The 27,465-nt window shown below is 48.8% G+C and overlaps 1 protein-coding gene across 3 annotated transcripts in view; it reads left to right on the forward strand.

Moving 5' to 3' along the window:
* The first annotated feature begins 487 nt into the window (after positions 1-487).
* The window catches only part of LOC112258791 (neurogenic locus notch homolog protein 2-like), a 47,420-nt gene continuing 20,442 nt past the window's right edge, over positions 488-27,465 (forward strand). Inside the window, exons 1-8 of one of the 3 annotated variants that reach the window (XM_042327495.1) lie at positions 488-790; positions 2,712-2,784; positions 21,043-21,185; positions 21,904-22,239; positions 23,040-23,396; positions 23,598-23,753; positions 24,219-24,404; positions 27,052-27,165. In XM_042327495.1, the coding sequence (XP_042183429.1) occupies positions 727-790; positions 2,712-2,784; positions 21,043-21,185; positions 21,904-22,239; positions 23,040-23,396; positions 23,598-23,753; positions 24,219-24,404; positions 27,052-27,165 (1,429 nt within the window). In that variant the 5' untranslated portion in view covers positions 488-726. Of the gene's footprint in view, positions 791-2,711; positions 2,785-21,042; positions 21,186-21,903; positions 22,240-23,039; positions 23,397-23,597; positions 23,754-23,863; positions 23,869-24,034; positions 24,099-24,218; positions 24,405-27,051; positions 27,166-27,465 lie in introns of those variants that run through there. The other 2 variants (XM_042327497.1, XM_042327496.1) reach the window with 2 other exon arrangements.

Consider the following 27,465-nt stretch of genomic DNA (forward strand, 5'->3'; position numbering starts at 1 on the left):
ACTCAACATGACCCATGGAAAAAGTAGGCTATTAAAAAAATTATATAATTCCGAAATTAGATAGCTAACAGTGGGTCAACATTAATTCATGGATTTGTTGCATTGAGATCACAACTTTTTAATGTAAGTCTACCCTAGATTGGCTATTACAGATCCATTACAATGTTCAATATAAAGTGCCAGTACAAACTGACTGTCTACATTTATGTCTTAACGTGCTGTCATATTAATTACATAATTTACTGTTTCTTTGAAATTATTTTCAAGTGAGAGATACCTCAATGCTACCGTTATATGTGATACTCTTGAAAGGTAACAAGACTGGTCTCTCCCTAAATGTTGCTAATGACATCGGTCCATTTAGGGGTGGCTTGCGGACTATTTGTCTTGAGCGGAGTGTAACCCCTTACTGCAAGTGGAAAAGGGAGAAAAGGAGGGCGGAGTAATACCAAGTTGTTTCCCAGCGCAGACTTCAAGCTGAGAAGAAAAAATAGTTTTTCAAAAGTTCCAGGAGGAGACGCACAGCAGCCGCGTCCGAGCTGCGAATGCTAATACGGGATAGGACCTATACGATTTATACACCGTTTTTACTTTTAGTTGATTAATGAACTTTTTGAAGATCCCAGACACTGCCTCTTGGAACTTTTATCTCTCGGTGAACTCAAAGGATGTATTACTGCTAAGTTAACACTTCAAAGAGAAGAGTTGGGACAAATTTCCACCGAGATGGGGGGGAATTATAAAGTTTGGATATTTTTAGCAATGTTATTCTTGGTCCATAATTGCGAAGGTAAGGACAATTCAGTTATTTGACAGTCACATATATTTCAATTAATGTGTATGTGAGCTTTTTTCTAAATTTGGCTAGCAGACAAGTCTGGACATATTCTAGCTTTTTCTGTTTTTTCCCCTTCACAAATTGTTAACGTTACATTTTGTCACCTGTGCGCTGCGCAATTTAAATGGCATCATATTGAAGCACATGCCAGACAACATGCTAGCTGATCTCTAGTCTTGGCTACAAATATTTATTTTAAGCATTTCATTTACAAAAGCATGGTTGGTTGTTAGTGCTGTTCAAAGTTCGATTTCTAACACATACGAAGGCTATTATAACGGGTTAATAACTGGATAACAAGCATTCGTTGTTGTATAGCCTACAGTAATAGGCTACGAAACTTTGTATTTGCATAATGTTCTTTGTAGACTGGTAGTGAACAAGGAGGATTCTATACTGGAATATTTGCCCCCTGAAGTTATTCTAACTTCTAGCAGTGTTTGAGTGACAAAGCCCAATGTGTTCAATGGAAGGAAGTTGGGAGGTGTTTTGTGGAGGTTGATACAAATGTTGCATGTTCTATTGTGTGGGTGAGATTTTTGTTTACAGATTGCATCCGATAACAGCAAAGAATCCGCTTGTCTCTGTGGGTAACTTTACGAGGCTGATCGCCACGGTGAGAACTTAATTACAAGCGATAGTATGGAGTGCCGCTGGCAGCGCTGTGCAAGCAAGCCCGCAAGAACGGAACGCGGAATGTAACAATTGAAAGAAAGTTACTTCGGGCATTCGTCCACAAGTTGTAGGCTAGAAGCACGGTTCACTCACATAAAAACGGAATTCCATATGTATGTCTTGTAGGAGATGAATATTTTCCCTATTTCATTCAAGTCTATTATCCTCGTTCGTGGGGGTATAGGGTGAGATTTGTTTGTGAGTGAAGGGGGGTGATGAGGCAACTTTACCCCCCTTATCTGAACAAAGAGCTCTTAACAATTGAACTTTGTTGTTGTGGGGGATGGGATGAGTGCTAGAATATCATTTAACATGATTTAAAAAGGTCATGCATCTGGCTATGCTGTGTAATAAGCATCCACATATGGCTCACAAACCTTTTGGATGGATGTTTGATGGGGTTGTGAGTTCCAGATCTGTTTGAAAATCCTTTGAACTAGGCCTACTGTTGAGAAAGTAACCTATAGGTCTATTTTGTTGACATCCCGTAAAATAAAAGTTTATGGTAGCAACATTTGATTGGTTGTATACATGGAAGCTCATAGTTGAACTCTGAATAAATTAATTATCTTGCAATAACCCTGAACATTAATCAACTTGAGTCGGCTACATTACACTGTAATTAAACAAATTATGGAAACCATTCATTGGCTTATATGCTATGCCTACCCTCAACGAAACGGGTTGGCAGATACTCGTATAGTTATCCCACATAGTCAATAATTACCATATCAAACCTATTATTACTAAAAATGATTTTGAATCAATGAAACAGAAATGGAAACCTATCTCGTTTCCCTGTCTACACCCATCTCAGCATGCATCTGCATTCAGAGGCAGATAACGCTATCAGCTCTTGCCAAGAAAGTAAACATCAGCGTACCCATGTCAGCGGGTGTGTCCATAAAGTGTCATTTTAACGAGTGGGAAAATGGAACTGTCTAGCCAAGAGCAACATGTTTGAAATCCAGCACATGGCTTACCGGTATGTTGGAATGATTGATTCTGAACGGAGGAGAAATGTAATTTGATTATATATATACATATATAGATATTTTAGATGGCCACTTCTCCTCCCACAAATAATTTAGGCTGCTCTATCAAATGTCTGGATTAAATTAATATTTCAAATCTGCCCTGAGAAAAGGGCCTGATCACCATGGGTCGGACTCCCTTCATCTCTCCTTCCTCTTCACAGGATTCCGCTGCGTGGATAAATACAGACCTTGTGACAATGGAGGAACGTGCATAGACTCACCCTCGCGATGCATGTAAGTGCAACATCATGTTTTATGGATCACACATGTACGAAATCACTGCAGGCCTACATTGATCTAAATGGTGACATGATGAGGAGGAACTCTGAAAACAGTATAGGCCCAGGCATATGAGTAGGCTCTCAGGATTATTTGAGGATTTATGGGGTAGAAACGGTTCAAGTAGGCATAGTTTATTCATTTGTATCAGTATGCAGAACTTGTGTTATTTAGCATTGGTTAGTAAATCATTGCATTGCATACAACTTGAGCTGCACCGTGCTCACAATTGGCTGGAACTCAGCCAAGTGCTTGGTGGTTATCGATACAATGTGGACAATAGGCACGTGTTTAAGGTGAACATTTGACACGTTTAATGAAATGTTTCAGTCTGCAGTCGAACCACTACTTGAGGTGTAATGTGTGTAATGAACAACACATGGATACATACAGACAGGTTGAATGGAGTGTTCCAGCCTGGACTTGTTTGGCTTGTGACACACGTTCACTTGGAGTTGCACCTGTTGAAGATGAAGAGCTTTGTGGACCATAAACTACAGTATTAAACTGGTCATAGCATGACTAAGGTGTTCCTTATAAGCAATTCCATGGATTGTTTCGTAACCAGTAGAATTCATTTTGAGAGTTTCCCACGGTTTCTATATCGGTGAAGCAACACGATTGTTATCATGAGAGAGCCCGGGGCTGCTGTTTTTACTTTCCCGCCTGATTTGGACATGTTCTGTGTGAGCTCTCACACTCATTCACAGTGATTAAGGGTCTTTGTTTTTCCAATAGGCGAGGGGGCTACGTGGGAAACAATCTCAGTAGTTAGGATAAATACAGAGTGATGATGGCGAGGGGGCCATAAGGCTTTTTACCATTGGGCCTATAATGCATTAGTGTTTGAAGTTGGACCAGAGCTGAGAATTAGACGGAACATTAACACTTGGTTCCTTTGGTTTTTACTTTTGTCTGATGAGATTGGCTGACAGGCAGCTTCTCTCCACTACAGTCGTTTTTAGGACTTGGTTGGTGACAAGACCCTCACCTTCATGCTACAGTTGAGCCAAAGGCTATTTGACATCACCAAGCATCACTCCGATGCTCAGTAGAGTTTCTCAACCAGGCTATATAGTAGCTCCTCATGTAGGCTAGTGATTGACCACTCATTCCACCACAGTAGTCTATACTATAGTTGCTGCTTGCCTGGAACATTCCACTCTGCCATCTCATTACTTACATCCCAGTTCTGACCTGTCTGAAAACATGGCCATTGTAAAAGATCAGTCACAGACACCACATAAAGGTATAGAAGTGTCAGGTAGTGTCTGTGTAAAAGCACGTGAAGCCAGTCACCAACAAACGACAATATAGTTCTCAAATCATTACCTAAAGCAGGGGAAGCGGTGGGTAAATGTGTAATTGTGTGAATAGCTCCTCAAGCTGTTCTTTGTGAGAGGAGCTCTCTTCTGTTTTCAAACTGCTTAGACTTTCTGGAGCTAAAGACTTGTGTGTCTTCACATAACTCTGCTACCAACTGGCCTATGCTTCAACCTTCTACGGGTCATTACTGTATCATTGTACATAGTTAAACCCTTGAACTTGGACCGAGCGTGTTCATTCGTCTCCCAACTCTAATGTCTCTGGGTTAGTGTTCACTTCTCAGAGAGTGTGTAGTGTGTTCTTGATTTGTGTTCCTCAGCTTTTTTTGGCGCTGTGTGTCTATATGTATGGGGCGTGGAGGGCTATCAATTCATGCGTAATCACCCCTCTGGGTCAGTGTCAACAGCGAGACATAGAAGAGATTCCCAATAGGAAATCTAAATGCGTACCACACAAAATGGTAACACGCCCACAGCAGGTCCATGACCGGGACAGGCAGCGACGCCTCAGCCCGGCCAACGGGGGAGCGGAGTGGTCAAACCAGTCCTAGACAGAGGCGACTGGAGGACCCACCTCACCCCATCCCCTGGGATCCCAGTGTAACTGGAGAACCACAACAGCAGAAAAGATCCTTTCTTCCCCCAGATACCCGACTGCAACCGTACACCATCAGGAGAGCTGAGAGCTGGGGAGAGGGTGAGAAATGGAAAGGGCACAGGAGAGTGAGGGAGGAATGGAGAGAGAGAAATAGAAGATAGAGATAAAAGTGGTAGCTTTAGGAAGAAATTGTAGAGCGCTGGTGAGACACGTGAGATTTTACCTGAAAATCACAGAGGGCAAACTAGCCATTAGCTCTCTGTTTGAAATCAACCTGTGGATTTTCCTACCTGATGTTTCAGAGCAGAAGCTGTTGATCAGGTCCTTCTCTGAAGTTGTGCAGCATGAGTATTATTTTCCTCTGTTCTCAGGTGACAGTAATATTCTATCTTTTTTTTATTGTCATTGTTACTGTCCCAGATACCAATGTATCCTCTGTCTGGTTGGCAAACATAAAGACATGATACTAAACTCTCCTCTAAGCATGCCAGAACCATGAAGCTTTGCTCCCTCCCTGTTAGCCCTGTCTGTCTGGCCCCCTCATGGTTCACTGCTGTGGCCCTGTCTGTGTGGCCCCCTCATGGTTCACTGCTGTGGCCCTGTCTAAGGTGAACGAGCAGGGTCTCAGACATGTGTAGTGGATAGCAGATTACAGGAGTAATCCTTCTGGAACCTGTTCCACCCTCTCACTGAGCCAGCATGACGGGTCACTTCTGATAGGTGTAGGGGCTGGCTGGTCTGGCCTGGGCGGGACTACTATGCTGATGCACCTGTAACACACACTACAACGATCCAAGTGATTTTTTCTTCTTCTCTGAATCATGATAACAGTATATTGGATCCAGTACATTGGCTTCAGGGAATGATACTCCCTGTTGAGTCATAGTTTGAGTCTTAGCTATTCTTTTCTCTTCTCTTGAAGCACCTGCTTACATCAGCATCCTGGATGGTTGGGGAAAGTACAAAACATACACACATCATTGGACAGAACGTTGTTGTTCTCTCTGTCCCTCATTCTGTCTCTCTGAATCCCATAATTGAACACAAGACCAAGGGAGCACAAAGCCCAGAGACAGACAGACAGACGTGTGGTGCACTTGATGGTGAAGAGGTTGACTATCACAGAGAGAGTGGCCCTCTAGGTGAGCAGTCAGTTGAAGGGCCACGGGTCCCCTCTGCTCCGCCCTGCCCCTGTATGTCTGTGTGTAGATGGAATGTGCAACGGAGGGGCCGCTGTAGTGTCGGAGATAATTAGGCAGATTGAGAGGGTGACATTCAGAGTGGATCCAGCTGGAAGAATTGGGTGGGAGGGGCGGGGGCGGGGGAGACAACAGCTGGTGGATGGTGTGATGGTAATCCAGTGAAGTCAGATCTTTGACAAAGGGGGTGAAGCGGAGGGCCAGGTGCTGCCATTGAGCGGCCTGCTGGCCGCATGCTGGGAGAGACGGGCTCGTGTGTGGAGGAATGGAGCCGGCCGGCGGACCAGCCCACAGGCCTCCTCTTCTCTGAACATGCTCCCTTTCTCTCTCACTGCTATTGGGGATGAACGCTCTTTGTCTCTGTGTGTTTTTCCCCAGCTCCTCCAATGGTTTATCTATCATCTGTGTGTTGTGTCTCTCAAAGCCCACAGTGGACCCCACCGCAGATTGCACAATGGCTTCAGATCCTCTGGCAGGGATGGATGGATCTGAAAGATATGTTCTTCTCTCTCTCTCTCTCTCTCTCTCTCTCTCTCTCTCTCTCTCTCTCTCTCTCTCTCTCTCTCTCTCCCCTCTGTCTGTGAGGCCAGGCGGATGGAGGGATGGAAACTGGCTCTGTGTGTTATTAATAGCTGTGATGTGACCTCAGTAGCAGAGTGAGGTCTATAAATTGTAAGTGTTGTGTTTTAATGACCTCCATGGAAGCTCCCGGACTCTTAGAACATGATGAACGAGGGACAGTTTTTCAGTTTCATAGGGAACAGCCACTTCAGCCTGTATGTGTGTGTGTGTATAGTCTCTGTGTAGTAGGGTCTCTGTGTCCTAGGAGCTCTGTGTAGTAGAGTCTCTGTGTCCGAGGGTCTTTGTGTAGTAGGGTCTCTGTGTCCTAGGGTCTCTGTGTAGTAGAGTCTCTGTGTAGTAGGGTCTCTGTGTAGTAGGGTCTCTGTGTCCCAGGGTCTCTGTGTAGTAGGGTCTCTGGCCTAGGGTCTTTGTGTCCTAGGGTCTCTGTGTCCTAGGGTCTCTGTGTAGTAGGGTCTCTGTGTCCTAGGGTCTCTGTGTCCTAGAGTCTCTGTGTAGTAGGGTCTCTTTGTCCTAGGGTCTCTGTGTAGTAGGGTCTCGGTGTAGTAGAGTCTCTGTGTCTTAGGGTCTCTGTGTAGTAGGGTCTCTGTGTAGTAGGGTCTCTGTGTAGTAGGGTCTCTGTGTCTTAGGGTCTCTGTGTAGTAGGGTCTATGTGTCTTAGGGTCTCTGTGTAGTAGGGTCTCTGTGTCTTAGGGTCTCTGTGTAGTAGGGTCTCTGTGGCTTAGGGTCTCTGTGTCTTAGGGTCTCTGTGTCTTAGGGTCTCTGTGTCTTAGGGTCTCTGTGTCTTAGGGTCTCTGTGTAGTAGGGTCTCTGTGTCTTAGGGTCTCTGTGTAGTAGGGTCTCTGTGTCTTAGGGTCTCTGTGTAGTAGGGTCTCTGTGTAGTAGGGTCTCTGTGTCTTAGGGTCTCTGTGTAGTAGGGTCTCTGTGTAGTAAGGTCTCTGTGTAGTAGGGTCTCTGTGTAGTAGGGTCTCTGTGTCTTAGGGTCTCTGTGTAGTAGGGTCTCTGTGTCTTAGGGTCTCTGTGTAGTAGGGTCTCTGTGTAGTAGGGTCTCTGTGTCTTAGGGTTTCTGTGTAGTAGGGTCTCTGTGTCTTAGGGTCTCTGTGTAGTAGGGTCTCTGTGTAGTAGGGTCTCTGTGTAGTAAGGTCTCTGTGTAGTAGGGTCTCTCTGTAGTGGGGTCTCTGTGTAGTAAGGTCTCTGTGTAGTAGGGTCTCTGTGTAGTAAGGTCTCTGTGTAGTAGGGTCTCTGTGTCTTAGGGTCTCTGTGTCTTAGGGTCTCTGTGTAGTAAGGTCTCTGTGTAGTAGGGTCTCTGTGTAGTAGGGTCTCTGTGTAGTAAGGTCTCTGTGTAGTAGGGTCTCTGTGTAGTGAGGTCTCTGTGTAGTAAGGTCTCTGTGTAGTAGGGTCTCTGTGTAGTAAGGTCTCTGTGTAGTAGGGTCTCTGTGTAGTAGGGTCTCTGTGTAGTAAGGTCTCTGTGTAGTAGGGTCTCTGTGTAGTAAGGTCTCTGTGTAGTAGGGTCTCTGTGTAGTAGGGTCTCTGTGTAGTAGGGTCTCTGTGTAGTAAGGTGTCTGTGTAGTAGGGTCTCTGTGTAGTAGGGTCTCTGTGTAGTAGGGTCTCTGTGTAGTAGGGTCTCTGTGTAGTAGGGTCTCTGTGTCCTAGGGTCTCTGTGTAGTAGGGTCTCTGTGTAGTAGGGTCTCTGTGTAGTAGGGTCTCTGTGTAGTAAGGTCTCTGTGTAGTAGGGTCTCTGTGTCCTAGGGTCTCTGTGTAGTAGGGTCTCTGTGTAGTAGGGTCTCTGTGTAGTAGGGTGTTACTGTTTGCTTTATTTTCAGTTGCCATGAGGAAAGAAAGACCTGAGCAGAATTCCGAGTATCCTCGTGAAAAATGCATCAGGTTCTGTTGAATGTGATTTTTGTCATTTGGATCCAAACCAGATAGACCAGGGATTTGATTTGATTTGGATGGGTAACTGGCAGTCACTCAATTAGCCCTGGTCAGCAAACATATTTTAGATTGTAAATTAGTCTTGCGGCCAGCTATCTAAACTTGTAGTAATCATGGTAGAATTACCGACCGAGAGCCCCCATTGATTTTGTTAGTCAATCTCAGTCAGATATCATATTAAAAACTGCATACATTTCTCTCCGCCCCATGGCAAAATGAGTAGAATGGCATGAAATGAACTCTAAAACTTCAAATTTCGCTTAGGGCCCCCAAAAGGTTGCATGTGTGGGTATGGATGCAGGTATGCAGACCCCCCCCATGACGAGTTCAGCGTTTTGTGACCCCCGCCCCCATTAAATTTGCCCATCCCTGACATGTAATTCTGTACAGTACCCCTGAACAGAGCCAGTTCACCTTGGAAGAGAGATGTACACACATTTCTCACTCACTGGGCACAGATGTCATTTCAACAACAGTTTTGATGTACATTTGGTTGAGTTGTCAACTAACATGAATTCAACATGAAATCAACAAAAAAAATCACCATGTCATTGGATTTAGGTACAAAAAAACACTAAATTCCCTTAAGTTGATGACTTTTTGCAAATCCAATCAGTTTTCCACGTTGATTAAACATCATCACACTGATTTTGTTTTGTTGCAATGACGTGGAAACAATGTTGATTCAACAACAACAACAAAAACCCCAGTGGGCAGTCACACGGTGACAGGCAGAGCGAAGCAGGCAGACAACACAGTTAGTTAGTTATTACTGTTGGCTTTGCCCAGAACACCTTGGGGCTGGTAGTGTTTTCTCTGGCGTCTTCATGCTGGATTAGAGAGGAATGCTTTAGTGAGATTCCTCCTTTCCACTCTGCTGCTCCTCTCAGTGTATTGTCCTGCTCACCTCCAGCCCGTTCACCCCTGTAGTCATCTCAGTGTATTGTCCTGCTCACCTCCAGCCCGTTCACCCCTGTAGTCATCTCAGTGTATTGTCCTGCTCACCTCCAGCCCGTTCACCCCTGCAGTCATCTCAGTGTATTGTCCTGCTCACCTCCAGCCCGTTCACCCCTGCAGTCATCTCAGTGTATTGTCCTGCTCACCTCCAGCCCGTTCACCCCTGCAGTCATCTCAGTGTATTGTCCTGTCCTGTTCACCCCTCAGTCATCTCCAGCCCGTTCAGTCCTCAGTGTAGTCATCTCAGTGTATTGTCATCCTGCTCACCTCCAGCCCGTTCACCCCTGTAGTCATCTCAGTGTATTGTCCTGCTCACCTCCAGCCCGTTCACCCCTGCTCTCATCTCAGTGTATTGTCCTGCTCACCTCCAGCCCGTTCACCCCTGTAGTCATCTCAGTGTATTGTCCTGCTCACCTCCAGCCCGTTCACCCCTGCACTCATCTCAGTGTATTGTCCTGCTCACCTCCAGCCCGTTCACCCCTGCAGTCATCTCAGTGTATTGTCCTGCTAACCTCCAGCCCTGTTCACCCCTGCAGTCATCTCAGTGTATTGTCCTGCTCACCTCCAGCCCGTTCACCCCTGCAGTCATCTCAGTGTATTGTCCTGCTCACCTCCAGCCCGTTCACCCCTGCAGTCCTCTCAGTGTATTGTCCTGCTCACCTCCAGCCCGTTCACCCCTGCACTCATCTCAGTGTATTGTCCTGCTCACCTCCAGCCCGTTCACCCCTGCAGTCCTCTCAGTGTATTGTCCTGCTCACCTCCAGCCCGTTCACCCCTGCACTCATCTCAGTGTATTGTCCTGCTCACCTCCAGCCCGTTCACCCCTGCAGTCATCTCAGTGTATTGTCCTGCTCACCTCCAGCCCTTTCATCCCCTGCAGTCATCTCAGTGTATTGTCCTGCTCACCTGCAGCCCATTCACCCCTGCAGTCATCTCAGTGTATTGTCCTGCTCTCCACCCCCAGCCCGTTCACCCCTGCAGTCATCTCAGTGTATTGTCCTGCTCACCTCCAGCCCATTCACCCCTGCAGTCATCTCAGTGTATTGTTGTCCTGCTCACAGTCCCCAGCCCATTCACCCCTGCAGTCATCTCAGTGTATTGTCCTGCTCACCCCCAGCCCGTTCACCCCTGCAGTCATCTCAGTGTATTGTCCTGCTCACCTCCAGCCCGTTCACCCCTGCAGTCATCTCAGTGTATTGTCCTGCTCACCTCCAGCCCGTTCACCCCTGCAGTCATCTCAGTGTATTGTCCTGCTCAGCCCTCACCCCCAGTCATCTCAGTGTATTGTCCTGCTCACCTCCAGCCCGTTCACCCCTGCAGTCATCTCAGTGTATTGTCCTGCTCACCTCCAGCCCGTTCACCCCTGCAGTCATCTCAGTGTATTGTCCTGCTCACCTCCAGCCCTTTCACCCCTGCAGTCATCTCAGTGTATTGTCCTGTCCTCCAGCTCACCTGCAGCCCATTCAGCCCGTTCACCCCTGCAGTCATCTCAGTGTATTGTCCTGCTCACCCCAGCCCGTTCACCCCTGCAGTCATCTCAGTGTATTGTCCTGCTCACCTCCAGCCCATTCACCCCTGCAGTCATCTCAGTGTATTGTCCTGCTCACCCCCAGCCCATTCACCCCTGCAGTCATCTCAGTGTATTGTCCTGCTCACCCCAGCCCGTTCACCCCTGCAGTCCTCTCAGTGTATTGTCCTGCTCACCTCCAGCCCGTTCACCCGTGCAGTCATCTCAGTGTATTGTCCTGCTCACCTCCAGCCCGTTCACCCCTGCAGTCATCTCAGTGTATTGTCCTGCTCACCTCCAGCCCGTTCACCCCTGCAGTCATCTCAGTGTATTGTCCTGCTCACCTCCAGCCCGTTCACCCCTGCAGTCATCTCAGTGTATTGTCCTGCTCACCTCCAGCCCGTTCACCCCTGCAGTCATCTCAGTGTATTGTCCTGCTCACCTCCAGCCCGTTCACCCCTGCAGTCATCTCAGTGTATTGTCCTGCTCACCTCCAGCCCGTTCACCCCTGCAGTCATCTCAGTGTATTGTCCTGCTCACCTCCAGCCCGTTCACCCCTGCAGTCATCTCAGTGTATTGTCCTGCTCACCTCCAGCCCGTTCACCCCTGCAGTCATCTCAGTGTATTGTCCTGCTCACCTCCAGCCCGTTCACCCCTGCAGTCATCTCAGTGTATTGTCCTGCTCACCTCCAGCCCGTTCACCCCTGCAGTCATCTCAGTGTATTGTCCTGCTCACCTCCAGCCCGTTCACCCCTGCAGTCATCTCAGTGTATTGTCCTGCTCACCTGCAGCCCGTTCACCCCTGCAGTCATCTCAGTGTATTGTCCTGTCCTGTCCTCACCTGTTCAGCCCTGTTCACCCCTGCAGTCATCTCAGTGTATTGTCCTGCTCACCTCCAGCCCGTTCACCCCTGCAGTCATCTCAGTGTATTGTCCTGCTCACCTCCAGCCCGTTCACCCCTGCAGTCATCTTAGGAATGCTTCAAAAACCATGACCACAGGCTCTCATTTAAAATGCCATGTTTGGAATGACTGGTGGGATAAACAGACAATTAGGTTTTCTCACGCCAACATGCAGCGGGAGGGAACCGCAGATCACTCCTGTCTGGTTGACAGGCAGATTGAGCCATCCCCAGTCCGTCATGTCGGGAGGAGACCACTGACTCCATGGGTGAATCTCAATTGTGTTTCTTGATTCCTTGCATCCTCTTCCCTCACCTCCTCAAAACGCATCCATGAGACAGGATCCATGGAGTCAAGTAAACACAATTGAGATTCACTCCCAAGGAGTCAGTGGTCTCTTCCTGACTTGAAGGAACCTGTGGATTCAGCTTGTTGGACCTGTAGATAAGATTCGAGGTGGTTGTATATCTAAGGGAAGATGACCTGTATTTATCTGACACAGTGGTGGTTGGGTCTGAGCAGAGAGAGGAGGTAGGGTAGAAGGGGGTTTGTCCCCACTGCTCCTGGGTCATGGGGGCTGGAGGAGAACTGGGGGCTGTGGTTCCCAGGCCCTATCAGAGGAAGTGGTGCCTTCTGACCCGCTCTCATACGCACATCCTGTCTGTCTGTGCAGCTTAAAGCAGCTTCCTCACTGCTCTCTGCCCTCCTCCTTGATCCCTCCATCCACACTGACCACAATACCACCAACAACGTCCCCTACGCAATCATGTTACTGCCACAACTCATCATCAGGGATTGTGGTACAACTTGCCTGCTTGTTTTTCTCATGTGAACCCTTTATGTTTTGTATTTGGAATTTGGAAAGAACAAACACTGACTCACATGCACACAGCACTCAGACACAGGCACACAGCACTCAGACACAGGGACACAGCACTCAGACACAGGGACACAGCACTCAGACACAGGCACACAGCACTCAGACACAGGCACACAGCACTCAGACACATGCACACAGCACTCAGACACATGCACACAGCACTCAGACACAGGCACACAGCACTCAGACACAGGCACACAGCACTCAGACACATGCACATGCACACAGCACTCAGACACAGGCACACAGCACTCAGACACAGGCACACAGCACTCAGACACAGGCACACAGCACTCAGACACAGGGACACAGCACTCAGACACAGACACATGCAGGGACACAGCACTCAGACACAGGGACACAGGGACACAGCACTCAGACACAGGGGGACACAGCACTCAGACACAGGGACACAGCACTCAGACACAGACACAGGGACACAGCACTCAGACACAGGGACACAGACACAGGGACACAGCACTCAGACACAGGGACACAGCACTCAGACACATGCACACAGCACTCAGACACAGGGACACAGCACTCAGACACATGCACACAGCACTCAGGCACAGGGACACAGCACTCAGACACAGGGACACAGCACTCAGACACAGGGACACAGCACTCAGACACAGGGACACAGCACTCAGACACAGGGACACAGAGACAGACACAGAGACACAGACGCTCAACTGAGATAATCATTGTCAGACTGTCCATTATTGTGTTGCCCAAAGAGGAAGAAAATATGCAATGAAGTCCTATATTATTACTACATTATGCTTCAGTCCCTATATGTCTAAATCTCGTGCTTAGATAGGGACAGGCTTTCCTCTGATGTCTCATCCCCTGCTTGTTTCTCTTTCTGCTGGGAGACTACGGCTTCTAAAGAGACATGTAATTCGAATAACTGAGGTTGAGCCCAGCCAATTGAGATTCCTCCCCGTGTTCCCCTCCCTCTCCTCTCAGACCCAGACTAGCTGAGGAGAGGAAGGGATGGGTTCTTCCCTCAGACAACCAGAGGAAAGGCAAGCACACTTTCCATAACACAGAAATGTGTTAATGTAGCCGCCGAGCAGCAGGGTGCATTAAAGCTGCAATATCTAACTTTTTGGGCGATCTGGGCGATCAGTTATAGATCTGTCATTCTCATTGAAAGCAAGTCAAAGACGCAGTAGATCTGTTCTATGTGTGCTCTTTCTATGCTTCCCACTCTTAAATCGAGTTTTGCTTTCGATTTTGTACACCAGCTTCAAACAGCTGAAAATACAATATGTTTGGTTATATAAAGGATATTTCAGTGGTTTAGATGGTACAATGATTCTCTACACTATATTTGCTTGTTTGGTCACATAAACTGAAATGTTGGCGAACTATTCGAATTTTAGCAAACAGGAAATGGTGGAGCGATTTCTGCATCGCCCATCTTTAAAGTAGATAGAAACCAGACACGGTTACAGAAAGATACAAGTCAAATCCCACGTTGTCGAGTGTTTGTTTTGGTGTTTATGAGATGTTGGAGGAGATAGAAGTGAGGACCTCACCCTTCATCTTAAAGTTCTCCAGCGGTTTGTTGGTGAGAGTGCTTGAGATAACGGACATTCTTTGGCCCTTTTCCTAGCGTTCTCCCCCAGGTTTCTTATCACGGTGGAAGATAGTCCCTGCCTTGTAAACATACCTCCAATGACTCTGATTCTCACACAGCGTTTCTCCTGTAAAATGGTCTGCTCTGTGCTGGTCTGTTTGGTTTGGACTCCACATTCTAATCCATCAACCTGTCTTCATAGAAGCTTTTGTTTGAATATATTGGAATCCATTCATTGCTCTCTCCCAAAGTCATTGTGAAATAAATGTTCACCGAGGAGTAGAATAGCCAACTATGATCAATGAACTTGGTCTTTGGATTGGAACAAATACTGTCTCATCATCATTAGTCACATTTAGGCCTGGCTATACGTTATTCCTGAATGAACTTGGAACCAGCACAGTGAGAAACAGGCAAGATATTGGAAGGGAAGTTCTGTCATTTCATGATGTGGAATCATTTGTTGAGAAACTCTGTGAGGAAGTTGATTTTTGAAGTTGCCTTTTGTGCTGGAAAAATTCCCTTTTATTTTCTCAGGCTTTGCAGCAGTCTGGTTCAGTTTAGGTGGTGGGGTGGGGTTCTGTGGTGGAGCATGTTGAGAAGAATGCTTTGGAAGACCTCGACCCTGGGATGCATGTGATGCGGTTATGGACGTCTGCTTTGCTATTCAAACTATTTCAGGGAGGTTTTTTTCCAGAAGAAAAGGTGTTGACATGTGAGGTATTTCTTAAGATATCGACTTTAGTGTTGCATTGTCTCCTAAATAATTAGTGTCTTCATTTCAGTTTAATGTGAGGTAAATGTGTGTGTTTACTGCATTACTGAGCCCTTATTTACACAATTGCAGACATGTGTCACGCCAAGGTACAAAAATGCACCATGTCGTCTTCTGACCAGAGAAAACAAGGAGTTACAAAGAGCATTGAGACGAGCAAAGCCACAGGAGTTTGAAATACACTGATAGGCCCATGTGTTCTTGTCCTCTCGAGGGTTAAGAGCGTTTAGTGACAGCTTTTTTCTGCTCAGATTCATATTTGCTTTTCTCTAAGAGGAGGTTAATTGTCTTAATGTTCACATGGTTAATATTCATGCCATGGGGGCGCTCCACAAAACTCCCTCTGCTCGTTTCAATACCTCCATTGTTGTTGCCAAGCACCATTGTTCAATAAAACGTTGGACTTTAAACTGGGAAACTCTGGTACACACATCCTTTTATAGTCGATCATGGTCATTCTGTTTGATCTGGTCACTAACTGAACTCTAAGTTACCTGTACATACTGTATGTTCTCCAGAACTTTACAAACTGTCTTCACAGAACCCTGTGTCTCTCCCAAATGCCCCCCTCACCTCTCACCCTCTCCCCAACCATGGGTTACTGTTGCCAGGCTACAGCTGAGATCTTTTGGTCCGTGTAAGCTCAGGCCTGAAAGACTGTCTGTTTGGGTCACTGCCCCTCCTCCCTCCACTCCGCTCCAGCCCCCCCTCACACAATGGAGTTCTGACTACTTTAGCTCTTTTATTTGGCCCACAGAACTCTCCCCTACCCCCAACCTGTTGGCTCCTCTCTGAGAAAGAGGAGAGCAGGGCAAGAGAGAGGAGAGGGGGTGTTGGGGGAGGAGGATCTCTTCTTGTTGGCAGTGTGGTGTCAGTATGGACTCTCACAAAGAAATAAGAAATGGAGTTGCTGGTTCCTGGTGGTGGTGGTGGTGGTGGTGGTGGTGATAGTGGTGTTGATGATGGTGGTGGTGATGATGGTTGTGGTGGTGGTGGTGATGATGGTTGTGGTGGTGGTGGTGACGGTGGTGATGGTGGTGGTGGTGGTGGTGGGAGTTTTCCTGACGGGGGCTGTGCTTTGCTGTGGGCAGAACACTGCCTAAGAGGGACTTTTGTTGGAGGTTACCAAATTTCCATACCTTCATAAATTCCTCCCAAAACAAGCTCGCAAACAAGAGAAGGAAAAAACTTCCATGACAGTTCTCAGAAGTGTAGAGGTTGGAGATTCCTTCCTTCCTGCTGAAGGGGATGACAAGATGGTGGCCCTGCTGTGCTTTCTATCCTGTTATTGTTATTGTCCATCTGTCTTGTATGGGCTTGTGGTTGGTTCACAATACCATCCATACTTGTTGCTCTGTAAGCCGTGACCGTGGTGTGTCGAACCGTGGTCACAGATTACTGCGTGACGTCCACAGGTGAGCTGGCCTGCGACCCCTGTGTCAGGCTGGGTGATGTATTGTGTCTGAGAGGGTGGGCTCAGGTTACCTTGCACAATGACCCACAGAGCATAAAAAGTGTCTCAGGGTTACTGTCACTCACACGGGCTGAACGGAGGTGTCCTGATTTACTCACATAAATCACGTCTCCTTTATCTGGAGAGGAACACATGCTCAGCCTGAACACAGGGAAATCACCAAACGTCTGCTTTTCAACATGTAAAACATAGTAGTTACTAATGGGTCTTTGCGGTAGGTCTGTCCCGGTCCCTTGATGTTGTTCAGAAGTGTCCCCCATAAAGTGTAGATCGTTGGAGTAGCTCAATCTCATTGTCACCTGTTTTGTCATTTCCCAGTGGATCCCCAGCCCTGTGATGGGCTCACCATACTGCCTCCCTCCTCTTCCAGCAGCTATAGTGGTTGTAAGTTCCTGCCTGTGTTTGGATGTGTACTGTGGTGTTTCTTTGCATGTGTGTGCACATTATACCATGTGAATATTTGCTTTGTTTTTGTTGTCGTTGGTGCCCTTTTGGTTGAAGGTGTAAAAAGTAACTCCATTGCATGTGAGTGTTTGTGATGTAATGTCGTGTGTGTGTGTGTTGGTGTTCGTGCCTCGTCTACCAGCCAGGCAGAATAGCTCCATTGTTCTAGCAAGAGTAAAGTAAAGCCCTGGCAGAGTGGACCAACACCAGACAGCCTGAGTCTCTCTGACAGATGTGGACAGATGCATGGTGCTGGCTAGGGCTGAGTGGGGCTGCAGCTGGCGTTAACCCTCAGGTCTGTTGTGACGTGAGGAGATTACCCTGGCTTTTCTGGCCCCGGGCCCCGCTGCACCCCACAGACCTCCCCCTCGTCTGGCTCTGGCGCACTCTCTTCCTCAAAGGTCAGGAGTCAGCCCTCAGTAAATCTTAACAGAGGTTGCGCAACACCCCCCTCCCCCTCCCCCACACACACACACCTGCTCTCTCCACATCCTACCACTAAACACTTAACACCCCCTGGCTCTGGTCGAAGGTCCAACAGCTACTGCTCTGCTAGGCTACACTACAGCAGTCTCAGTGGACAAGCACTTTCACAACAGTGGTGGAATCCAGATGGCTGTAAAAGTCTGAACTCCCAGATTCTGATAAGGCTGCATGACTGAACCACAGGTGCAGGTCAAAATAGCGTCCTCCACAGCAACGAGACTGACAGAACCCTGGTTTAGTTATGTGTTCCGGGAGTAGCATGTTGACAATGGCCAAGGCCCTAGACAAAAGAATGTGTGTTTTGGCTGCTGGACTCTGTGTGTTTTTAAAGGAAAGCAAACAATCCCTCCACTGCATTCCCTCCTGCTCTACCGCTGCTGCTGCTCAATCACACACACACACACACACACACACACACACACACACACACACACACACACACACACACACACACACACACACACACACCTCATTTATTCTCACATTCCAGTCATACTCTTTCACCCTTACTTCCTGAATTGTAACATCTCTCAGTCAGTATTATCCACACATTATGCATCTCTCTCCACAGTCGTCGGTTGAGATTCTCCTCTCTCCCTTAAACTTTTAACTGCCGTGTCAACAGAATAGAAGTCAAAAAGATTTGAGTGTGACTGCCTGGGTCTCATTCACTGTGCCTCAAATAACACACACACATACAGTCTCACATCCGCTAGTTTCTAGCTGTAAGTTATTCCCTGTCTGTCTGTCTGTCTGTCTGTCTGTCTGTCTGTCTGTCTGTCTGTCTGTCTGTCTGTCTGTCTGTCTGTCTGTCTGTCTGTCTGTCTGTCTGTCTGTCTGTCTGTCTGTCTGTCTGTCTGTCTGTCTCTGTGTCTGTCTGTCTGTCTGTCTGTCTGTCTGTCTGTCTGTCTGTCTGTCTGTCTGTCTGTCTGTCTGTCCAGGAGAGTTGTGAAGGCCTTTAGAACAGAACAACAGGCTGTAAAAGATGGCTGTTCAGCCATTCTTTCTTCAGCTTTTTAAATGGCCACAGCACAGAATGGCCTCAGAAGAGTTTGAGTGTCAGTCTGTGTTGTTAGTTTTAAAACCTCCAAGCGGTTCCCCTTCCCCTCCTCAGTCCGTCCAAACCTCTCTTTGTGCCGACGCAGCGCTGTCCTCGTTTCATTTTCTTCCTGGGTGACACCCTAGATTCCAGACAGAGTTCATTTGCTTCTAAATAAACTCAGCCAAGCCATGACAAATAGCAAAGGGGAAGGCTTGGGAGGGAGGGGGCGAGGGTGGGAGGTGAGGCTTGCTCGGTCGTCTGTGAGGTTGCCAGGGCAACAGGGATATGGGATTCAGAGAGAGTGTTTTCAGAGCAGGGGACGAGGGATTACAGGAAATATGACATGACATTCTCTCTGGACCAGACCCCCTCTATACCCCACCCATACCCTCCCAAAGACATTCTCTCTCCCACAGATTCCCCCCAACCCCCGCCTTCCCTTCCCACAACCACCCACATCCCCCAGCCAGCTCCGCCCCCTCCTTTCCACAGCCTGACTGACATTATCATTACAATCAGACTGGTGACCTTTGACATCTGACCTCCCAGCATGTGAGTGGGTTCATAGGGAAAACCAGGCCTATGCTGCAGGAGCTTTGGGACACGGAGGAGTAGCCGTGGAAACTAAGCGAGCCAGCGGGACCTCTCCCCCCTCTTTCTCTCTCTCTCTCTCTCTCTCTCTCTCTCCCTCTCTCGCTCCTCTCTCTCTCTCTCTCTCTCTCCCTCTCTCGCTCCTCTCTCTCTCCATATTGCTGCTCTAGCTCTTCTTCCATGTAGAGGAGCATAACTCTCCCAGGCCCCAACACTGTCCCAACTGCCAAGAACCATTATGTTTTTACTGTAATGGCAGTTTTGTTCAAAATGACCGGTTGTCTAATTAATCAGAGCGGCGTACTTGAATAATCTTGTAATTCTTCAGCATGTCATTGAAAGTGTAGAGGGGAAACAAATTGTCTGAGGAGGACTTTCCTGGGTTTCTCTGAATTTTAGGTCCGGTGTGTGTGTGTCTCTATGGCTGCACATTCATGTGGGTGTGCCTGCCTCTCCATGCTGAGCCCTGTGGCTTCTCGGTCTCGCCATTGTCATGGCAGGTAGAAAGAAAGGCCACAGAACACTGAGCAGTCTTGTTTTTAGGAAGTGGAGCAGAGCAGCCAGTGGAACACAGTGTATTAGAGAGACAGAGCAGGCCGGCTCAGTATTCAGCACACAGGGCCTGGTAACCCACAAGAAGAGTGGCCCCTACGGGTCAGGAACAGCTCCTCCTCCCCCTGCACTAGCCTCAGGCCCCCCAGTCAGAGAGCAGAGTCAGAAAAGCAGATTGCGGGAGGAGAGAGAGAGTAGGTCACAAAAGATGCACAAAAAGTAACAGAGATGATCTACCCCCTCCTGCAAACAAGAAGAGGAAAAGCCATTGTTGTTTTCTGCCTGGGGGTTATATTACAGTGAAATAGGAGAGCGGGCCCGGAGGGAGGGCCAGGTCCCAGCCATCACTTCCATGTCATCAGCTTCAAACGACCTGTTTGAAGTGGGAGCCAATTCCCGGCCCTATCCCTTTCGCCGGACCGGGGCTCCCTTTCCCTGGGTGGATGTAGGGTTATCTACCTATCACACTGGCCTCCCTCTCAAACAGACCCCAATAGGTACTGCTTCACCGAGCTCTCCCTCCCCTGGGGCCCCTGGAGTAGGCCACAGGAAACCTTTTGTTTATCTCACCCTACCTGCACACTTTTAGTTCAGGCTTTAGTCGTCCATCAAGATGGTGTGATGCGTTACTGGAAAACAACAACTAGGAAGAGGCCCAGGAAGTAGAGTCATTTATTTCTCACCTAGTCTTTAGAATCGTTCCAAAGCAGCTCTCAGAGTCAGTGAAATGTTGTGTTAGTGGAGTCCTGGTTCCTAATGTCTGCATCTCTCATAGGTCAGCTATGTCACAGGTGGTCTAAGCTGCTGGTTTTGGGCGTGCTTGTTTCAACGTACGAGGGGAAAAGTGAGAGCTGAAGTGCGGAAAAGGAGTAATGGTGGAAGAATGTGAACTGGCATGGAGAGAGTGATGCTTTCCAGCTGGGAACAACAGAGGGAGAGGGAAACGGAGGAGAGTGCATGTCTTGTCTTTTACAGACAAGAGAGAAAGACAATGACTGATGGCTTACATCTGTTTCCGAATTAGAAATAGTGTGTGTAATGTGTATGTGTGTGTGTGTTTGCAGTATAGATATTCAGACTGAATGGAACCTGAATGGAACCCACCCAGCCCAGGGCCAAGGGGACTGATTCCTTCCAGGGTCTGAGTCAGAGTCAGGGGCGCCTGCCAAGGTGTCTGTCAGGGGGTGGAGCAGGAACAGGGAGGGAGCTGGGAACAGGGTTGCCTGCCTGGCTTTTGGCTGGAAAATCACACTGATGTAGTTCTAGTTAGTTTCACTTCTCTCCCAACTTGCTCAGCTCTGAGGCCTGCTGCTCTGCTGTCAGACTGTTGGTCAGTCTAACCTAGGGTCTAACATGCTGTGTTCCGTATTTCTGTCCAGATGTCGGCCGGGGTACATCGGCCCTCTGTGCCAAAGCCTGGACCCCTGTCACCGGTCGCCATGCCTCAATGGAGCCGCCTGTAAGAGCCAGGTGGCCAACGGAATGCCACAATTCACCTGTGTGTGTCAGAGAGGGTTCAGAGGTACGTCTGTCTGTCTGTGTGGATCACTGTTTCCTGAGAGAGTGGTGTGGGAAAGAGCTGATCTGTGCACATTTATGTGCAGTATGCAAGAACATTTATGTGCAGTATGCAAGAACATTTATGAGCAGTATGCAAGAACATTTATGAGCAGTATGCAAGAACATTTATGTGCAGTATGCAAGAACATTTATGAGCAGTATGCAAGAACATTTATGAGCAGTATGCAAGAACATTTATGAGCAGTATGCAAGAACATTTATGTGCAGTATGCAAGAACATTTATGAGCAGTATGCAAGAACATTTATGAGCAGTATGCAAGAACATTTATGTGCAGTATGCAAGAACATTTATGAGCAGTATGCAAGAACATTTATGTGCAGTATGCAAGAACATTTATGAGCAGTATGCAAGAACATTTATGTGCAGTATGCAAGAACATTTATGAGCAGTATGCAAGAACATTTATGAGCAGTATGCAAGAACATTTATGTGCAGTATGCAAGAACATTTATGAGCAGTATGCAAGAACATTTATGTGCAGTATGCAAGAACATTTATGAGCAGTATGCAAGAACATTTATGTGCAGTATGCAAGAACATGTATGAGAGGCAGTTGAAGGCTCATGCATTCTTATAACAAGTTATAAAGCATATATTAGGTTTAGGTGTTAACTAAAATGTTCATAATGAGACATTGCATCCCTTATCTATCTACAGGTCAAGACTGCTCCCTCATAGACGCCTGTGCCACCAGCCCCTGTGCCAATGGTGCCCGCTGTGCCAGTTGGAATAACCACTATAACTGTTCCTGCCCACCCGGGTTCCAGGGGAAGAACTGCCGCAACGATATCGACGAGTGCCGCAAGTCTGGCGCCTGTCTCAACGCAGGCCTCTGCATGAACACCCATGGTTCCTTCCGCTGCCAGTGCCCACCTGGGTACAGCGGGCGCACCTGCGAGGTGTCCTCCCTGCCCTGCGCCCCCTCCCAGTGCATCAACGGGGGCACCTGCCGCCCGACCGGAGATCACACCTACGACTGTGCTTGCCTGCCAGGTAAACTGTTTGGCTCATAAACCGGACCACATACACACACACACACACACACACACACACACACATTGCCTCAACACAGACCCCAGAGCCCCGCCAGCCACTATAAACCCCAGGTCTTTCTCAGGGTTCCCCAGGCAGGCTGTCTGACGTAGCTGCCAGTGCTGTCTGGTGGGATGTGGATCTACTCCCCTGTCTTTCCCAGGTTCCCATGCCTTTCTCTCTCTATTATTCTCTCTCACTCTCTATTAATAGCTTGTTGACGGGATGGGGGGGACAAACGGGGGTTGGGAGAGGAGAGTGGGCCGCTGCTCTACTCCAAACTGCTCCCTTCAGGAGGAATTTACTTCATGGCCCTTCTGGCTTCCCTCCTGGGAGCTGACAGGAAATGTATCTGGGCCGGAGAGGAAGTCATTGAAACTGTGAGAGATTATAAAACAAGCAAACATGGCAGGGAGTAGTGGACCTCTGTAGCGCAGCACAGCGCTGTGTGTCAGCCCGGTGGTGTCAGGGGCCTCCCTGGTGCTCTGCTGCTGCTGCTACCTACTGTGGGAAACACCACGCCATGAGAACATGTAAACACTTTTACTGCCCCTCTCTGCCCTTCACCTCTACGGCTGTGGGAAGCGGAGGGGAATGTTTAGGAAGAGCATATGAATGGAAGTGGGGAGGCATTGGATGTGTTAGTGAGCACTTAACTCAAATGCGAGTGCTTATTATCCCTGAGACTTAGCTTCTTGGCTCACCTCTCTCTCTCTCTCTCTCTCTCTCTCTCCCTCCTCTCTGCTCTCTCTCTCTGTTAGGGTTCGAGGGACACAACTGTGAGACGAACGTGGACGACTGCCCAGGGCATAGGTGTATGAATGGAGGCCTGTGTGTGGATGGAGTCAACACCTATAATTGCCAGTGCTCACCTGAGTGGACAGGTCAGTACTGTGCAGAGGATGTCAATGAGTGCCTTATGCAGCCCAACGCCTGCCATAACGGGGGCACCTGCTTCAACACCATCGGGGGGCACACCTGCGTGTGCGTCAACGGCTGGACGGGAGACGACTGCAGCGAGAACATCGACGACTGTGCCACCGCCGTGTGCTTCAACGGCGCCACCTGCCACGACCGCGTGGCTTCCTTCTTCTGCGAATGTCCCGTGGGGAAAACCGGTGAGTCCACTGGTCCACTGTTTCTCTGTGTCCCTGTTAGGGTTGTGAAATTCCAGGAACTTTCCCCAAATTTCCTGGTTTTCCTGAAATCCCGGTCTGGAAAAGCAGACAGCTGTATGTTAGTAAGGGTCTTGTTTGTTTACTCACAGGAGGACAGTGTTCCTGACATGGCTCTGTTTGTCCCTGTGTCCCCTCCCTCAGGTCTGCTCTGTCACCTGGACGACGCGTGCGTCAGCAACCCGTGTAACGAGGGTGCCGTGTGTGACACCAACCCCCTGAACGGGCGCGCCATCTGCACCTGTCCCGCCGGCTTCGTGGGCGGAGCCTGCAACCAGGACATGGACGAGTGTTCCATTGGTAAGAGGGCATATTATTTAGCACCGCCCTCTGCTTTGTGTTGGTCCTATCTCACCTGGCCCCGCCGGCTTCGTGGGCGGAGCCTGTAACCAGGACATGGACGAGTGTTCCATTGGTAAGAGGGCATATTATTTAGCACCGCCCTCTGCTTTGTGTTGGTCCTATCTCACCTGGCCCCGCCGGCTTCGTGGGCGGAGCCTGTAACCAGGACATGGACGAGTGTTCCATTGGTAAGAGGGCATATTATTTAGCACCGCCCTCTGCTTTGTGTTGGTCCTATCTCACCTGGCCCCGCCGGCTTCGTGGGCGGAGCCTGTAACCAGGACATGGACGAGTGTTCCATTGGTAAGAGGGCATATTATTTAGCACCGCCCTCTGCTTTGTGTTGGTCCTATCTCACCTGGCCCCGCCCTATATGTACTGTGTGTGAGCGGGTGCACTGACCCCTGTTCCCTCTGCCTACAGGTGCCAACCCCTGTGAACACTTTGGGAAGTGTGTTAACACGGAGGGGTCCTTCCAGTGCCAGTGTGGCCGAGGCTACGCCGGCCCCCGCTGTGAGATCGACATCAACGAGTGTCTGTCCATGCCCTGCCAGAACGATGCCACCTGTCTGGACCGCATCGGAGAGTTCACCTGCATCTGCATGCCAGGTAGGACCACACCCCAACCACCTGGAGACACCTCACAGCACAGAACTACAGCCAGGGAACTACAGGGAACTACGGCTACTGAACTACAGAGAAATACAGCTAGGGAACTACAGGGAATGACAGCTTCAGAACTACAGCCAGAGAACTACAGAGAAGTGTAGCTAGGAACTACAGGGAATTACAGCTATGGAACTACAGCAGGGGACTACAGCTAAGGAACTTCAGCCAGAGAACTACAACTATGGAACTTTAGCCAGGGAACTACAGCCAGGGAACTACAGTCAGATAACTACAGCTATGGAACTACAGACAGGGAACTACAGCCAGGGAACTACAGCCAGGGAACTACAGTCAGGGAACTACAGCTATGGAACTACAGACAGGGAACTACAGCCAGGGAACTTCAGCCAGGGAACTACAGCCAGGGAACTACTGCTATGGAACTTCAGCCAGGGAACTACAGCCAGGGAACTTCAGGCAGGGAACTTCAGCCAGGGAACTACAGCCAGGGAACTACGGCTATGGAACTACAGGGAACTACGGCTACTGAACTACAGAGAAATACAGCTAGTGAACTACAGGGAATTACAGCTTCGGAACTACAGCCAGAGAACTACAGAGAAGTGTAGCTATGGAACCACAGCCAGGGAATTACAGCTATGGAACTTCAGCCAGGGAACTACAGCTATGGAACTTTAGCCAGGGAACTACAGTCAGGGAACTACAGCTATGGAACTACAGCCAGGGAACTACAGCCAGGGAACTACAGCCAGGGAACTTCAGCCAGGGAACTACAGCCAGGGAACTACAGCCAGGGAACTTCAGCCAGGGAACTACAGCCAGGGAACTACTGCTATGGAACTTCAGCCAGGGAACTACAGCCAGAGAACTACAGAGAAGTGTAGCTATGGAACCACAGCCAGGGAATTACAGCTATGGAACTTCAGCCAGGGAACTACAGCTATGGAACTTTAGCCAGGGAACTACAGTCAGGGAACTACAGCTATGGAACTACAGCCAGGGAACTACAGCCAGGGAACTTCAGCCAGGGAACTACAGCCAGGGAACTACTGCTATGGAACTTCAGCCAGGGAACTTCAGCCAGGGAACTACAGCCAGGGAACTATGGCTATGGAACTTCAGCCAGGGAACTTCAGCCAGGGAACTACAGCCAGGGAACTACGGCTATGGAACTTCAGCCAGGGAACTGCAGCCAGAGAACTACAGCCAGGGAACTACGGCTATGGAACTTCAGCCAGGGAACTGCAGCTAGAGAACTACAGCCAGGGAACTACGGCTATGGAACTTCAGCCAGGGAACTGCATCCAGAGAACTACAGCCAAGTCCTGTCTCATCTCATCTCTCACTGCTCTCCCATCCCTCTTGTTTACTATAGACCCTCTGAGCCCCAGACACGATGATGGCTTTACACTTGACTTTCCTAGAGTAGCAGTACCCACAGCTCTAACCCTCCATCAACCCTCAGCACTAGATCTCATTATGTAACACGTTCTCACTGCTGCTGCTGCTGGTGGTGGTGGGCTAGAGAGGTGCTCATAACCTTGACACCGGTGGTCCCAGTAAGACAGCCAGCCAGTGTGTTAGTTAGAATGGTACAGAGTTAAGGCTCCCGACCCTCCTTCACAAACACATTGAAACTCTCACCCACGGCACTGTCCTCAGTCCATGCATGCTGGCTGGGGGTTTGGTTTGGGGGACTATGCAAATTAGGGATGGGAGTCGTGGTCTATAGGGCTGGATGGTGAGAGAGAGAGGGAGAGAGAGAAGCGAGGCGAGGGGGAGGAGTGTGCTGTGAATAATAATGAGCAGTGGAGTGGTGGGAATGGAGCAGGACAATAGGGCCCCTCTGTGCTCCACTTTACACCCCTCATACACATACAGAGAAGAGAAGGGAGAGAGGCTTTTTCCCAGAGCTTCTACCCTCCCCCTTCCCCTCCACCTCCCCGTTTATTTTCCACAGGCAGCCCCCTTCCTCTCTCTCCACCCTCCTCATCATCGGCTAGCCTGGTGGAGCGCCATGTGGAGTGGCCGATTCTTCCTGATTCCACGCCGCTTCTGTCTCTTGAGAGCCGCCGCGGCCCACTCCACACTCAGCTTCACCTCAATGGAGGGGACACTGCAACACTCTATAGCACGGTTCCACTGAATATAGGACAGTTGTTAAGGGAAAGATGACCCAGGGACAGGGAGTGGTAATACCACGTGGAACCACGGTGGGGTTTGGTGATACAGGTCACAGCCTTAGCCCAGACAGCACTTCAATTAGGTGTATTTGTGATGGTTTCCCATCCTGGGAGTAAAAGCTAACGTTCCCCCTGTGGTTTGGGACTCTGACAAGAGCAGTGTTGATTGAAAACCTTCTGTGGCCCCCTGAGACTGTTAACTCTTTCCACTGCTAGAAGTTCCCTCGATAGATAGGGAAACTATATAGTCACGTCTCCTGGACATAGAAGGGCCCATATGAATCGTTTTTCACTTCGTATTTTTGTATTTTATGAATAACTATGATCTTTGATATTTGTTTTAATAATGTATATGCAGGGGGGTGTTCTTTAATAATTATGCTGATTGTCCCGTTTGAAAATCCAATAAATATATGTTACAATATATATGATTTACTTTCCAGGCTACATGGGGACCTACTGTGAGGTGGATGTGGATGAGTGTGAGAGCAACCCTTGTGTGAACGACGGTATCTGCCGGGACATGGTCAACGGCTTCACATGCACCTGCCAGCCAGGTAAGACCCGAATCATGTCTGAGTCTCTCTGAGCTGTTGAGGTACAGCAAAGAACCTCTCCGGCCTTTCATGAATGAAAATAGCTGACCTGTGCCGGTGTTGGTCAGTGTGAACCGAACAGGTGTGAGATGTAGAGTTAAATGTCCCTGTGAATCAGTGCTCCTCTTGCTGGTTTTGTCCGATGGGAGTTTAGAGCAACCAAGCCCAGTCATAAAAGCCATGCAGGCCCCAGAGGCAGCCTGCCTATCCTTTCCACTGAACAAAGACACTATTGTGACCCCCCCCCCACAACCCCTCCCC

The sequence above is a fragment of the Oncorhynchus tshawytscha genome, linkage group LG09, assembly GCF_018296145.1.
Source record: "Oncorhynchus tshawytscha isolate Ot180627B linkage group LG09, Otsh_v2.0, whole genome shotgun sequence".
Lineage (NCBI taxonomy): Eukaryota > Metazoa > Chordata > Actinopteri > Salmoniformes > Salmonidae > Oncorhynchus > Oncorhynchus tshawytscha.